Source organism: Eimeria maxima, genomic scaffold, assembly GCF_000499605.1.
Source record: "Eimeria maxima Weybridge genomic scaffold, Emw_scaff701, whole genome shotgun sequence".
Classification (NCBI taxonomy): Eukaryota; Apicomplexa; class Conoidasida; order Eucoccidiorida; family Eimeriidae; genus Eimeria; species Eimeria maxima.
The window spans coordinates 105-14,069 of record NW_013566699.1 but is presented as its reverse complement, the minus strand read 5'-3'; the positions used below and the strand labels follow the sequence as shown (position 1 = coordinate 14,069).

Genomic DNA, 13,965 nt, shown 5'->3' with positions numbered 1-13,965 from the left:
GTCATTGGCTCCATTGAGGCTCCCAGTAATTCTGGGATACAATCAACAACCTGCTTTACATAAAACGTATATGGCTGGTGTAGGCGGGTTTGTCAGTGGAATAGGCTGCACTTTAGCAAGTCCCCGGCTTCATAGGAACCCTTCCTCCATCTTATTACGGAACGTTTAGGTGGCAGAAGTCTTGTGCTGATGCAAAGAAGGCTAGGCTTTACCCGCTTGTGAGAATGTGCTCACAGTATACAATTGATGGGTCCGGTTACTGGCTAGCTACTTGCGTGCAGGTTGCCTGCGACGCCCGAGTAAGCGTTCATGTGCTAGCTTCAGTCGGAGTATGTTGTATTCCACCATAATATGCATGAATATGACTGGATAAAGACGCATAATCATGCTTACATATACGATAGGGTGGCCTGGTAAGCGATGAACCTAATTTGACCGTTACTGCAAAGCGAGTACGAGTAAGAATGGCATGAATCGTCTGAACCGCCGGTTAAGACGCCTCCACTGTAATAGTGCGCTCTTTGTTTTATTCTGCTGTGAAGCTAGAGCACCTTATCGTTCATCGTTCCGTGATATATGCATGCATGCTAGCAGAAGCAACGGTATGCAAACACTTTCTTGAAGGGCTAAACTACCCATATCCTAGTGCTCTTTTAGCTAGTGGGGTCTATCTATTGATTGTTGTTCATGCTTAACCAGCCTCTTGATAACCACAATCTGCTGCTGGCGGAGATCCTCTCGTCGAGAGGATCTCCGATACAAAACGATAAATATTAAAAGGAGGATACGGGGTCTCCCTCCCTAGACCCCCTCCCACCCACAGGGTCAGTCAGTTGCTTAGCTACGCAGGCAGCCTAAAAACGCATATAGGTTGCTCAAGACAGGATAGCCGGCTTGCCTTATTTCCTTAAGAAGAGTTGTGATTTTGAACAAATGTAACATTATACTGTGGTCTTTTCCCGGGGTATGCCTGTTGAGGCTAAATGGGAGACCCACTGTAATGCTCGCGCACTACAGCTGCGGCTACCTCTTGAGGGTTATCTGCCCATTGCTGCTCTGTTATGTTTAGGGCTGAATGCAGCACACTACTTGAAGTGAATGTTGGGAATGGGATCTGCCTGCCAAGTGTCGGTCATCTCCGCTTACCCACACACATTTAACCCTGTGTTATGCTGGGAACTGTTGCAGCTGGAGGGACACACACTTACACACACGCATACAGACGGAAGCGAAACTCTATACCTAAAGGGAATAGACTAGAAGGTTCTAGACTGCCCTCCACTTCTTATGTGAGAGGATAAGCGCTAAATACAGTGCAGCTGAGGGCACGGAAGGCTCGTGCAATATAATCCTTGAACGACTCGCGCAGCTTGAGATATTTCAGTTTTCTTTTGCCAGGAGCCAGCCGTACTCCCACAATTAAAGCATGGAGCGGTGAGTGCCACTCGAATTCGCGAATCCTGTGGTGCTAGAACTGGGATCTCGGGAGGCGCCCCTAGTGCCCACAAAAAAGAACGTGGAAACAACAGGAACCCAGTTCTTTGTGGTATTTCAGGGCCGTTGCCCCAGAGCGCACAGCCTCCTTTGGTGTGAAGGATGCACTTCAATTATGGTACAGAGAAGCTTTCGCTTTGAGTTGAAGACTCAGACTCCATAGAGATAAAGTGGCTATACGGAGGAGAACCACTGGAACGTTCTCGTGCCCATCCCCGTGTGTTTTTCAAGCTCTGTTTGTTGTCCAGGGTCTGCTATTTGCCTACTGTGCGGGCGAAATTTTTAGTTCGAATTTTTCAGTTCCTCAACTTGAGGACGTATGTTGGCATTAGCAGAAGAAACTAACTAGACTGGCCTCTTGCTGGCAACGTGTCGTCGGCCACGTACCCCCAACCTCTACACCGCTAACGCTACACGTCTCGTAAGACAAAACTACGGAAAAATCCCTAATGCAAGGCATTTGCCAATCTTGCTTAAAAGCCTGTTCTCTGGTCAGCCACCGAAGCAGCTCGCCAACTGAAAAAACAGCTGCCGAGCTTGGTGCCCATTTGCTTTGCTACACAGTCCGGGTGAAGTCCTACTACGACAGTGTAAACGCACCCTGCCCCTCCTCTAGCGCTAGGAGGAGCCTCTCCTTTAGGATCTGCTTGGAAGAGTAACTGGGAAGCTTGATGTAATTGCTGCAGGTCATCACACTGGGTAGCAGATAGTCGCTGCCTCCGCTTCCTGAAGCGGGGTTCTTCCTGACGACCTTCATCAGCGGGCTGCAGCCAAATCGACACAAAGGAGAAGCAAAAATATGTACGCAATTTTGAACTTGTACCAGCAATTAGGAGCAAATAAGCATGCCCTGGTTCTGAAAACACACAAGTACCGCTTCATCTGCGGATGCACGACAGTCCTCACAGGTGAGAACCAGCTATGAGGGGGCCTGTTAGTAGATGCACAGAATTAATGGGTAGGGATCAAAATGAGCTATACATGTGGAGAAGATACAAGATACAGATCAACCACTTGCTCCTACTGCTTAGCAGATTCCCGTGCTGTGACCCAGCCCAACAGCAGGCTGAATAAAGCCGTCGTCTCACCGGAACCCAGCAAACCCGCCTGCTGGCAAAATTGTCGACCCAGTGACAAACTTGAGGAAGGCAGCTCGTTGTGAAGGGTTGAAATCGGAAAGAACCTCCAGGAAGTGTCCATACACCGCACTCGATGCTGTGAACCTAATGGGAAGGAACAACTCGCAGGGCGCACGACCTTAACATAAATCTTGACAACGGAGCCATCTCGTGCAGTTACACATAATATCTCTATGTGTCACCAGTCTGCCCTGAAAAAACCATCTCGCCTTAGGTGCGGCCTGAGGACGCTCTATCTTTCTATCAACATACAAAAAGATTATACAACGAGTGCATTTCTACTACGTCTCCAGCCTCTGCCTGTACTTCTTCGACTTGCGTGTACCCATCGTGGGCAGGGAAAGTGCTAAGTGTTCCTATACTTGCGCACCCCTCCCCCAGCACGGTTGCTAATGCTACAAGTGCGACCCTGTAAATGACTAGGCAAGGCCCCTGTGTCGGCCTCTATTGCATATGTTTGCTGCAGCATTCTACACATCTTGTTTTTTACCCATGGTCCGGTGTCACGTGTGCTCTCAGATGCGATAGCGTCCAGAAACGATCCTGCCTCGTTCTTTCCCTGTCTCCAAACAAAACGGATGAGACCTCCATCGGTAACAACGGGGAAAGGGCAGAAAGGGGACAGAAAGAGCCGAATCCCAAACGGAACGCGGAAGCCTGGAGACCCCATGCAGCAACACGCACGCACTTGCAGCCTAAAACTGCAGAAGGCATGTGCCAACTCGGCACACTCAAGCTTCCTACTACGCATGCCCAATGCATGCATATGGAGGAACAAATAACAAAAGCTCATTTGTGGAGGGCCCTCTCGCTCGCAAGCACGCTTCTCAAGGTATGCTGCAAACGTGGCCTCCACGCAAATGAGGCACTTCACCATACATGGCTAAACAATTCACACTTTGGTGAGCAGCGACGCAGGCAACGCAAGGCTCACCTGCAGGAAGATGCCCTCAGCGAGCATAACGAACGCTAACCGCTGAATGAAATAATCCAGGGAGGCGTTCGAGACAAGGATGTTGTCGCCGCCTTCAATCAATATCCCTCCCCCACTCTCTGCAGCAGCAACCGCAAGAGCAAGACAACCACAGAAAACGCAACCCTGAAGCTCCGCAGATAAAGTTCAAGCTTAGCTCACCTGCCTGCCATCTGATGCAGGCAGACGCGGCTGCTTATCTGCTAACCATCTAAGTCACACACGCCTAGGTGTGACCGCTCTGGTGCTACAGCGGGCGGTTAGCTTGGGCATTTTTACTGTTCATCTAACGGCCCACAGTCACTTACGAGGGAGGACAAACGAGCAGCACATGTCCTTCACCTCATTTCCACCTGCTCGGTGCCTCAGCATTTGCTGCAAGGACCTCCCCAGGGCGACGTCAACCGCAGCAACTGCAGCAACCGCAGCTGCTGTGCATCCGCAGTGACAAGCACCAAGCCGCAACCCCGTTCCTTCTATCGACGCTCCCCCTACGCCGTTCTTGGCTGCAGGTTCCATGCAGCTGCATGGCTTAAGCCTCTCGTGGTGCAACAGAGGACGAGCAACTGCCTCCCAGAAAAGCGCATGCAGCCCTGTGTCCGTTGTGCTGCTGCGGCCATCAACCAACGCTTTCGCTGACAGCTGTCCCAGCAAGCGGAAGTGACTAAACAGTTCGCGCTCCAGTCTTCCACGTTCTGCCGCTGCTGTTTCTGCCCCCCCTGCAGTCGCTTCAGAACAAGGCGAACCCCCAGTGCTGTTGCTGCTGTTGTTGCTGCTCGAGGGTTCTACATCCTCCTCCATATCTTCTGCCCCTTCAATGGGGGCTGCTCTGTCTGTTCGGCTGGCATTGGCTCTTCTTCTAACTCTTCGCTGCTGCTGCTGCACCAGCGGTGAAACTCTCGGGCGCCGCAGCATGTCTACTGGGACACGAGATATGTCGGTTAAATATGCGCGTGGGAATAATCCTCCCCCATTGCTGCAGCTCAGGAACAACTCGGGGTCGTTCCATGACAGCAGCGCGTCAAGCACCTGCAGTAGCACAAGCCGCAGCAGTTACCAGCATCCACTGAGAGTAACTACAACCCAACGAACACGACGCCACCAGACAAAACTAGCATCCCCGTAACCCCCCTCAAATTTTTTATTCCAAAGATCAGACCTCTGCATAAAATTCATTCGTTGGGCCCTGGCCCACTCCCTCTTCCCCCGCGAACTCCACCTCCAGCACGGGCTGTTCCTCACTACTACGGTTACTTGCCAGCAGATGGTCCATTACCTGCAGCAGCAGCACGCCGATGCTGAGAATGTCCCAAGCTGCTGCCTCTCATCGTTTCTCAAGTGGACACAGCAAACCATTCGATCAAACAACATAAGGACGACACGAGGACGGACGACAAAACAAACGACAGTGAGTGTTTATGCATGGTGTTTATCTGGCCAAGATTCAACGTTTACTTTTGCTGCGCTCTCCACTAAGTGAGAACGTGGCATCTTCACTTTTGTCCGTGGAAGCGACGCCCCCTGAACACTCATTGCACGCAAATAAACATTTTAACATATTCCGTGAGTGTTCGACGTCCTCTTAGTCCGCCTGCTCCTGCTGGTAGCGTTACTGCAAATGCTGTCGTTGCTGACGTACACCCTCCAGATCTGCAAGTATTTCTTGCTCCCGCCTGCTGCTGCTTGCTCCTGATGCGGCTCCCTGCAATTGCAGGAGCGGCCGCAGCCGCTGAACAAGCAGGGCTTTGCTGCTGCTGATGCCGGCAGTGGGAATATTTAGTAAAGGTTGCACGCTGGTGCTGCTGCTACTGCTGCTCTGCCTCTGGCCTAACAGCAGTTCCGCCGCTTCTTTTAGCCGCACTTTGTAAATAAACTGCCCCCGCATAACTCCAAGTTGCTGTTGCAGCAGCAGCAGCAGCCTCAACTGCAGGGGGAACAGGAATGGGCATGCAAATACCAACCGCCTCAACCAATAGGGCGTTCTACCGTGGCAGGTGACGGCTGCAACAGGGTCTGCCAAGATCGCCCCAGCCTTCGCTGACACGCTACTCCAGCAAGGTATGTCCGCCGCTACTACAGCTGCTCCCGCTGTTTCACCGGTGCTGCTGCTGCAGAGACCCAGAGGATGCCCACACAAACCGCGTGAAGAAGCAGCAGCTCTAAAGAGAGTTGACGCCGCTGCTGTTGCTGTTGCACTGTCCGAGTCGTTAGGGTTGGTGTTGTTGGCGATTGAAGCATATGCATACAGCCGAGGCAGCTGTTGCAGGAGGTTGTGCACATACAATAACAAAACTACAAAGGGTGCTGCAGATGACGCTGCATCTTCAAAGACACTCGGAAGGAGCAACGCCTCATCTGAAGCTGCCGGCATATCAGAAGAGTCAGGAAGCGCCGGCCTTGCTACTCCTGTGCTCTTAGGTGCTGCAGTAAGATTTTGTTCGCCCCGAGAGCTACTGCTGCGGCGGGTGACACCGACGCCGGCAGAGGGGAGTGCATAGAACAGAGGAGCAGCTTCATCTGAAGCCGCATGCATCAGCAAGTCACGACGGTGCCAGTTGTTGCAATCTCCACGTAAATAGGCAGCTGTTGCAGCCGTCTCCTTTCGGCTGCGGCAAACACACCATCCAGCCAGATCCTCCAACACTCGCTGCTGCTGCTGCGGCTCTTGCTGCGGCTCTCTGGGCTCGTAACACGTTGCAGGAGTAGCCCGCTGCTGCTCCTGCTGGTCTTGATGCAGTTGCTGTAACAGCCGTTCTGCAGCCAAAGCCGGATGCACAAGGGAGGTGACAAGCGGTGTTTCCCGACCCAAGCGAAGACCCTCCGTGGTAAGCAGCTCACTGCAGCTGCTCTTGCTGTTGTTGCTGCTGTTCCGTGCCTTCGCTGCAGCTGGAAGCACAAGGTAGTCAATGGTGTGGGCATTGTCCCAAAGGGATTTACCCAGAGCCGCTGTTTCGCTTGCTGCTGCCCCTGTTGGAGCTGCTGGTGCTGTGGACCCTTCGGCCATAATGCAGAATCGCCCGCTAAGATCAACATGCAAAACCTCGTTCCTGCTGTTGCTGCTCGTTCGCTCCCCCCTCTCCGTGCTGCTCGTCGCAGGAGCAGAAGCGGCAGCGGGTGCATCATCACCTCCTGTTTGTGCTGCTGCATCTGGGGCAGCAGCAACGGAAACGGGCCTTCTAGAATCAAGGAATGCGGGCAATGCGTCTAGCGAGGCAGCACCTCCTCGCTGCCTCGCTGTGCTGCTGTTGCTGCCGCTGCCAGTGCTGGTGTTGGGGAAAAGGTCCGCCAACAATGCTGTGGACAACAGCATCTCAAAAGTGCTGCCGCCTCCCTGAAGCATTTGCTGTAGTCGACGGTAGGCCACGCCACCAGCTGGAGCGAACCATCCGCTGCTCCTGCTGCTATCACGCCAGTTGCTGCTGCCGCTGCGTCTAGCCAAGGCAACGCACCCTCCATACAAATTGAGAGCCTCCATTACAGGCATATGAGGTGGTACGGGCACGGAGTGTATATAAAGCTGGATAGCGCCCACAGCTGCTGTACTATTTCCACCGCAATGGCTGCTGCTATGTTCGCGGGAACCTGCAGCAGCGCCGTAGGATGCGTCGTGTTGCTGCTCCAAATCGGTACACTGTTCTCTCGGCATAGCACGAATGGGGCTTTCTGCACGTGTCTGAGCGGATTCCTGTGCTACGTCACCACCCGCTGAAGATGCCCCTGCAGCAACGCGTTGCAATGGCTCCCCATGCCCTTCCCCCTCTGGTCCAGCCCCCAATTCGTCCTCACTGCTTCCGTCGCTTTGGCTGCTGTTGCAACTGCTGTTGCTGGGACTGCTGCTGTCACTATCTGCTAATTCTTCCCCATCGAAAATCACCGCTGCTTCACCATCGCTGCTGCTACTGCTGCTGCGGCTGCTGCTGTGGCTGCTGCTAATGATATCCTCCTCGCTGGGGCTGTCCCTATACTCGGGATCATCGTCCCCAGAATGTCTTCCTGAAACCGCAAGAGTGCAAAAAAAGAAAAACACAACCTGCTACAACATTCCGCCACTAGCAGTACCTGCAGCCCTCTAATTAAAACCGCTTGAGGCGGTCGCTGCTGCAACAAGCGGCTTTACCTGTTTTGATATGACTGTCCACATCCATGGGATCGCTGCCGTCAGGGGATTCTACTCCGTCCTCCCGTTGCAACTGCTGCTGTTGTCGCTGCTCCTGTTGAGCATGCCCCCGCCGCGGCTGACGTTGCCGCTCTGAGAGTGCCCCGTCCTCCGCAGGTGTCCGGCCTGCCAGCAAGCCGCGTTCCCCCGAGCGGCTCCCTACCCTGGTGGCGGTGCCGCTGCAGTCTTGCTGCTGCTCCTGCTGCCCTCCATCCGTCTCGAACTCCCGCATAACGCTCTCCGCCTGCTGAGGTTGCTGCTGTTGCGGTTGCTGCAATGGTGCACGCTCACCGGCCTGAATCGTGCGTCTGATTTCCGTCTCTACGCGTGACAGTGGAGCCCTGCACTCTACCACCATGGTGTTGCTGTTGCTTACGCTGCTGCTGTGTCGGTGGCCCCAATGCATCATACCCCCAAACAAACTGCCCCTCTGGTGCTGCAGTACCAGCTCCTGGAGCTGCAGCATCGGAGCTAGCCCGGCGCCTGCAGCAGCGTGGCTGTTGCTGCTGCTTCCATAACTGCTGTGCTGCAAAGGCATCCGCTGTGTTGCCAAACCAGCAGCCTCCAATGTAGCCCTTGTGGGAACAGTTGCCCCCCGCGCTCTACGGGGCCCCTCTCTGTTGCTGGTATCATCTGCTCCCGTTGCTGTTGCCCCTCCAGATGCAACGGGCTGTGGCGGCATGTTGCTGCTGCTGCTACTGCCAGGTTGTCCTCGCCGTCGCTTTATCAAGCAGCCGCTATTACTTGTGCTACTGTTGTTGGTGCTACTGGCACTGTTGTTGCTGCTACTGGTATTGTTGTTGCTACTACCGGTACTGTTGTTGCTACTACTGTTGCTGTTCCCCATGCTGGCTTTCGCCGTTGCTGCAGCAGCCACTGCTGTCTTGGATCGCGTGCCACGAACATCCCTCTGATGAGTTGCTGCTGTTTCCCTCCTCCTCCCTGTAGCTGCAGCTTCCACTGCGGTACCTGGTTGAGGTGCTTCAGCTGCTGCTGCTGACGATGCGGGTGCAGCTTCAAAAACCGCCCGAGCAGGAGAACGGCAGCCTCCGCCAGTGCGGCTGCGAAAGCGCCTTCTTGAAGACCTCGATGATGTGCCTGCTGTCTCGGCTTCGGTTGCCGTTGCTTCTGCCAATGGCTCTGCGGGGACCATCGCCGTCTCCGCCGCATCGCAGTAGGTTGCAGCAGCAGGTCGCGGCTGCTCGCCTTTAATATCCCTTGCCACGATAATAATGTCTCTCTGCAGGTCCTGCACAACTAGGAGAGGATCGGGTTGTTGCATCAGCTGCTGCTGCACCAGTTGCTGCCGCCTAAGTTCCCCCGGATAGTGCGAAAGCTGCTGCTGTTGCACCTGCTGGAAGGCTCGCAGCCCTCTCGAGGTAGGTCGCGGCCGCTGCTGCAGCCCAGCCGTACGGCAGCCTGGCTGTCTGCCAGCTGCGGCTGCTGCCATAGTTCCTCCTGCGGGTGGTCGTGGGGCCCGCAAGTGAGGGGGCAGCACGTCCCGTGCTGCTGCTACAACAGCAGGTAGCTGATGCTGTAGTACCGGAAACTGCTCCACTCTGCTTAGGCACTTTGCTGCCAGCATCGCCAGCCGCAACAGCAACTCCGGGGAAGCAGCAGACCAGTCAACACCGTCTAGAACACCATGCGCCTGCTGCTGCTGTTGCTGCTTCTGTTCAGGGGAGCTATCGGTCAAGGGAAACAGGAAGGCGCGCAAGAAAAGCAGCCCTCGCTCTCTAAGCTCCTGCTGCTCCCTGCAGCAATCACTGCGGCAGCAGCTTCCGCTGTAGCAAGGGCTCTTATCCATGCTGCTGGTGTCGTCACTGCTACTGCTCGTGCCCAGTAGATAACAACAGAGTGCCTCTGCAAGCTGGGAGCTGATGATTTCGCATGCTGAGATATTCACTGTTGGATCCTCCAGGAGCTTCCTTAGCTCTACTAGAGCCCACCATTGGTGCTGCTGTTGTTGCTGCTTTTCTGCGGGCACAGGCTGCTTCCCTTGTTGGGCCAGACAAGAAGCCACTTGCCGCAGCCGCTGCTGCGTGGTGCAGAGAGGTGCCCCGCCGAGTGGAGAAGGCTGCTGCAGCTGCTTCTCAAACACAACTAGGCACGCCTCCCTGATCCGCCGCAACAACGCAACTAAGTCAACGCATTCAACCGGTTCGCCTGCAGCAGCAGCAGCCGCACCTGTTGCCGCTCTGATGACGAAACACATAGTCCCTCCAGTTCCATCTCCAGCACTCTGCTGCTGATCTTCACTTGCAAGCGTGCTGCTGCTGTTTCTACTTCTCTCCAAGTCCACCTCTACACGGTCCCGCACGCCTGCTGCCTGCAGGGCTGCTGCTGCAGCGGGGCCGTGCTGCACTAGCAACTGCAGCACGAGATTCATAACGGCAAAGTTCTGACACACAAAACGCATAGACAAGCGCAAAGGGGGTGACTGAAACGCCTTAAGCATCAACAGAGAAGCAGTAGAAGCACTCCGTGCACAAGCAAGTGTAGCACCAAATACCGCCACAACAGCTGCAACCTACCACTGCGGCAGGCAGCCCCATGCTGAGCGTGTGAGCGCAGATCTCTCCAAGAGTTTTGACGTCGAGGTGCCGCAAGAACTGTTGCTGCAGTTGATTCTGGTTGCTCTTGGCTTTTGCTGCGGTGCAAGCAGCAGCTAACAGCAGTTGCAGAACAAAACTGGACAGGTCTCTCGTCACAGATGATTCCATGAGCGGCAGCATTGGAGCTGCAAGGGTGCTGCGCAAGCCCACTCACAAGTCCACTCAGAAGCACTTGCAGACAGATCCGCCACAGCAACGCAACGAAAGATGTGAAAACCGGGCTGCGGCTTCTAGGGTGTTTGGTGTTGAAAACATAAGATATAAGAAACCATAGGTGGAGAGGATATGGCAGTGGACATGCGAAGCAGCAGGAGCAAGAATAACTGCTGCTGCTGCAGGCGAACCACGTTTAAGTATCTGTATCATACAAACTAAACCCTCAACCCCTGCTTACTGCAGCACCCGACCGAGCAGTTCCGGCGATTCCGAGAAGACAGCGGCGCGATGTTCGTCTACTGTCAGAACATCTGCTGCCCTTGCTGATGCTTCTGCTTCCAGTAGCACAATCTTTGCCGGATGCTGCAACGGCAGCTTAAAGCGGACTGCTGGAAGGAGAGACATGCCCAAAGCTGCGACGCTCTCCAGCAGCAGCATCTCCTGCCTCTTGACCTGCAGTCACATACTCACCTAACCCTAAACTCTGGGGTCTAAACCCTAAACCCATGAGGCCACCGTAACAGCAGACTCAGTCTGACTATCCAAAAGTTGCATGCACAGACGGCATAAGCTTAACGGGTTTAGGGTCGACGGCAAAGTAATGTACCAGTTTGTTGACAGCCTCTTGAAAGTCTGAGGTTTGCGTCTGCTGCTGCAGTAACTCTGCTGCTATCTTGTCCGAGTAGGCAGCAAACACAGACAACACGTACATCGCATCCTGCAGCATCAGTTGCTGCTGCCACGCGAGGGCGCTGGTGTTGCACTCTGCAATCGTCCGTGCGACCAGCTGCTGTAGCGCTGATGCTGCTGCTGACCCTGCCACGGCAAGCTCGCCTGCCAGCAGTTCCATTCGATCAGCATAAGCCTTCTGACAAATCGAAAGCCACTCAGCGTCATCCTCAGTCTGTTGCTGCTGCTGGGTGGAGCCCAGCTCTGTGCTTCCAGTGCCATCTATTGCTGCTGTTGCACAGCACCACACAAGCACCGTTGCACTCACAGAGATACATCCCAGCAGCGGACACCACCGAAATGGCTGCACTGCAACAGGCCACTCTGCGACTCCTGCAGCGAGCACCCCTCACCTCTCTCAACAGCTAGCCCAAGACCAGCAACTGCAGCAGCAGAGGCTGCTGCTGCGGTGTTCATGCAGACAAAAATAGTCAAAGTAGAACGCCAGCTCTGACAGGCCCCCTGAAGCACGCATAAAAGCACTGGACAAACTCCGCATCCAGGGCAGCAAAAGAAGCACCAGCAACGGCAGGACCTGCACAGGAAGCAAAAACGAACCTGAAGCAAAGCCTCGTCCTTGTAAGACAGAAGGGAGGAGAAAAAGGGGAGAGTTGGATTTATCAGGCTCCGGTACTCCTCGAGTTGTCCAACCAGCTCTCGGTGCTGCTCCTTTTCCTGCTGCAGCTGCTGCTGCAGTTGCTCCTGCAAAGACGCCAACTTACTCCTGTCACTGGTGTCGCAGCTGCTTGCTGTTTCACCAGTAACGATGGACTCGGCCCCTCCGCTCGGCCCTGCAGCAGCTGCAGGCGGTACGGTCTCTCCGGCCGTGCTCTGCTGCTGCTGCTGCTGCTGCTGCTGCTGGCACTGCTGTTGGTGGAGTTGCTGCAGTTGAGAGAAGTTAAGTCTTCTTGCCGCGGTTTCTGCCGCTGCTGAGGCGACTGCTTTATCCGTGGCTGCAGCGGCAGCAGCAAGCGCCTTCGCTGCTGCTCTCACGGCCTTGCGCTGTATGTCCAACTGGAAGAAGTCAAGGATCGGGAGTATCGCAGCAGCAGCGCCCGATGAGAACGAAAGCAGCGGCTGTTCGTCAATGACGCGGCAGAGAATAAGCAGAAACTTTTCCCCAGTGTCAATGTACTGAAGATGCGATAGCTGGTGCTTCAAAGCTTCCATATATTCAGCTGCACATGCACCACAAACAATAAACAAGTTGGACCTATTGGTTCACCTCCTCCCCCCTTCAACACACTGCACACACCAACACACTGCTAACCGACGTTATGGGCAACCTCCCAAAACTGCAAAGGCAGCATACAGCCACCTTCACACAAACACGGGCAACAGGGGCCACAGCCGAACAGAGGAAACACGGATGACAGCTCAAATCCTGAAATGATGGATGGCAGAAAAAAACTGGACACAGATAGACAACACTCAACCAGGACAAGGAAGCCAAGACAGGCCGTGAGCAAGAAAGAACAAAAAACTGGCCACAGCAACAAATAAAAACAGGCAAGGAGAACACCACGCAGCAGCAGCAGCAGCAACAGCCAAAGCTCACGCGTCCTCGCTATAACGGCTGCTGTTTGCATGGGAAGCACATCCAGCAGCAAGTATACACATGAGCCTATCAAAAGATCCTTGTGTGTTGTCATGCCCTGCAAACACGGCACGCAGAAAGCCTGCCCATACTGCTCCTGGTGCACCTGCTGCCGTCAGTGGTCAAGTGTGGGGCGAGAAGGCAACCGGTGTCAGCAGCGGCCAGTGACAGCAGCGGAAAGATGACACGAGGACCAAATATACTGAAATGAGAAACAGACACACGAAGCACCACCAAGAATGGGCGGAGGCACTGTCCAGCAGCATCGGCAGAAACACCGAAGACGCTAAGCAGAACAAAGGGACGGAAATCATGACAAAACAGTCTGCCTTCCTCACATCGTCCACCCCTCCTGCTAGCTCCCTGGCTAACTGTTCATCTAAAGCTTCCTGCGAAAGTGCTGCTGCTGCTTCAGACGCGTCCGTTTGTACGTTCCTAGCAGTCTCAGCGGCACCGCCAGCAGCAGCTGAGCCCCCTATTCTCCTTTGCAGCAGCAGGAACAGTGCATGCAGCACGCGCTGCAGCGGGAAGGACCCCAGGTGCTCATCGGTGGCAAATGATAGCCACTGCTGCAGTTCCGTCAGACACGCCAGCTGAGACACACAACACCACATACTCCTGCACCTGATGCTGCTGCTTATGTGCTGCGCTGCGCAGATGCTAGTGACTCTGCCACTGCGAGAACTTGCATGGCTCAGGTGCGCATCTCTCCGCTGCTGCTTCTGCGGCAGCTGTTGCTGCGATTGGTGTTGCGGAGCAACGCGGCGTACCTGTTGGGCTTCGCTCGGGTGCGCGAGCAGCTGCAGCACGTGCTGCCAATGCCTTTCGTCACCATCATGCCCATGCGAAAACATCTTCGCTACTCCAACTGCTGCAGAAAGATACCCTGGGGAGAGCCGCGAGCTCTCACGTACAAGTGGATGACTCCTGCTCTGCTGCTGCAGCAGTTCAGACTGCCGCTGCTGTAGTTGTTGCAGCTAGGCTACTGGAAATCCCCCCACAGAGCCCCAGACGGAAAACCTCAGCGCCGCCGCTGCTGCCACTGTTTCTGGTGGTGCTATTGCAGACTTGCTTCCTTCCTTCCTGCAGTAGTACTGGACACCGCG

The 13,965-nt window shown here is 54.7% G+C and overlaps 1 protein-coding gene across 1 annotated transcript; it reads right to left on the bottom strand.

Annotated features, from left to right (window-relative positions):
* Nucleotides 1-2,074: 2,074 nt before the first annotated feature.
* Nucleotides 2,075-13,713, bottom strand: EMWEY_00041270 (ubiquitin-transferase domain-containing protein, putative; the record flags this gene model as incomplete). Its single annotated transcript, XM_013482656.1, has 17 exons — nt 2,075-2,258; nt 2,583-2,717; nt 3,124-3,290; nt 3,568-3,686; nt 3,915-4,635; nt 4,766-4,882; nt 5,062-5,127; nt 5,246-7,599; nt 7,724-10,163; nt 10,297-10,513; nt 10,772-10,986; nt 11,141-11,490; nt 11,616-11,724; nt 11,821-12,440; nt 12,821-12,917; nt 13,198-13,452; nt 13,630-13,713. 17 exons carry the CDS (start codon nt 13,711-13,713, stop codon nt 2,075-2,077), a joined length of 8,250 nt encoding a protein of 2,749 aa, XP_013338110.1.
* Between the last annotated feature and the right edge of the window lie 252 nt (nt 13,714-13,965).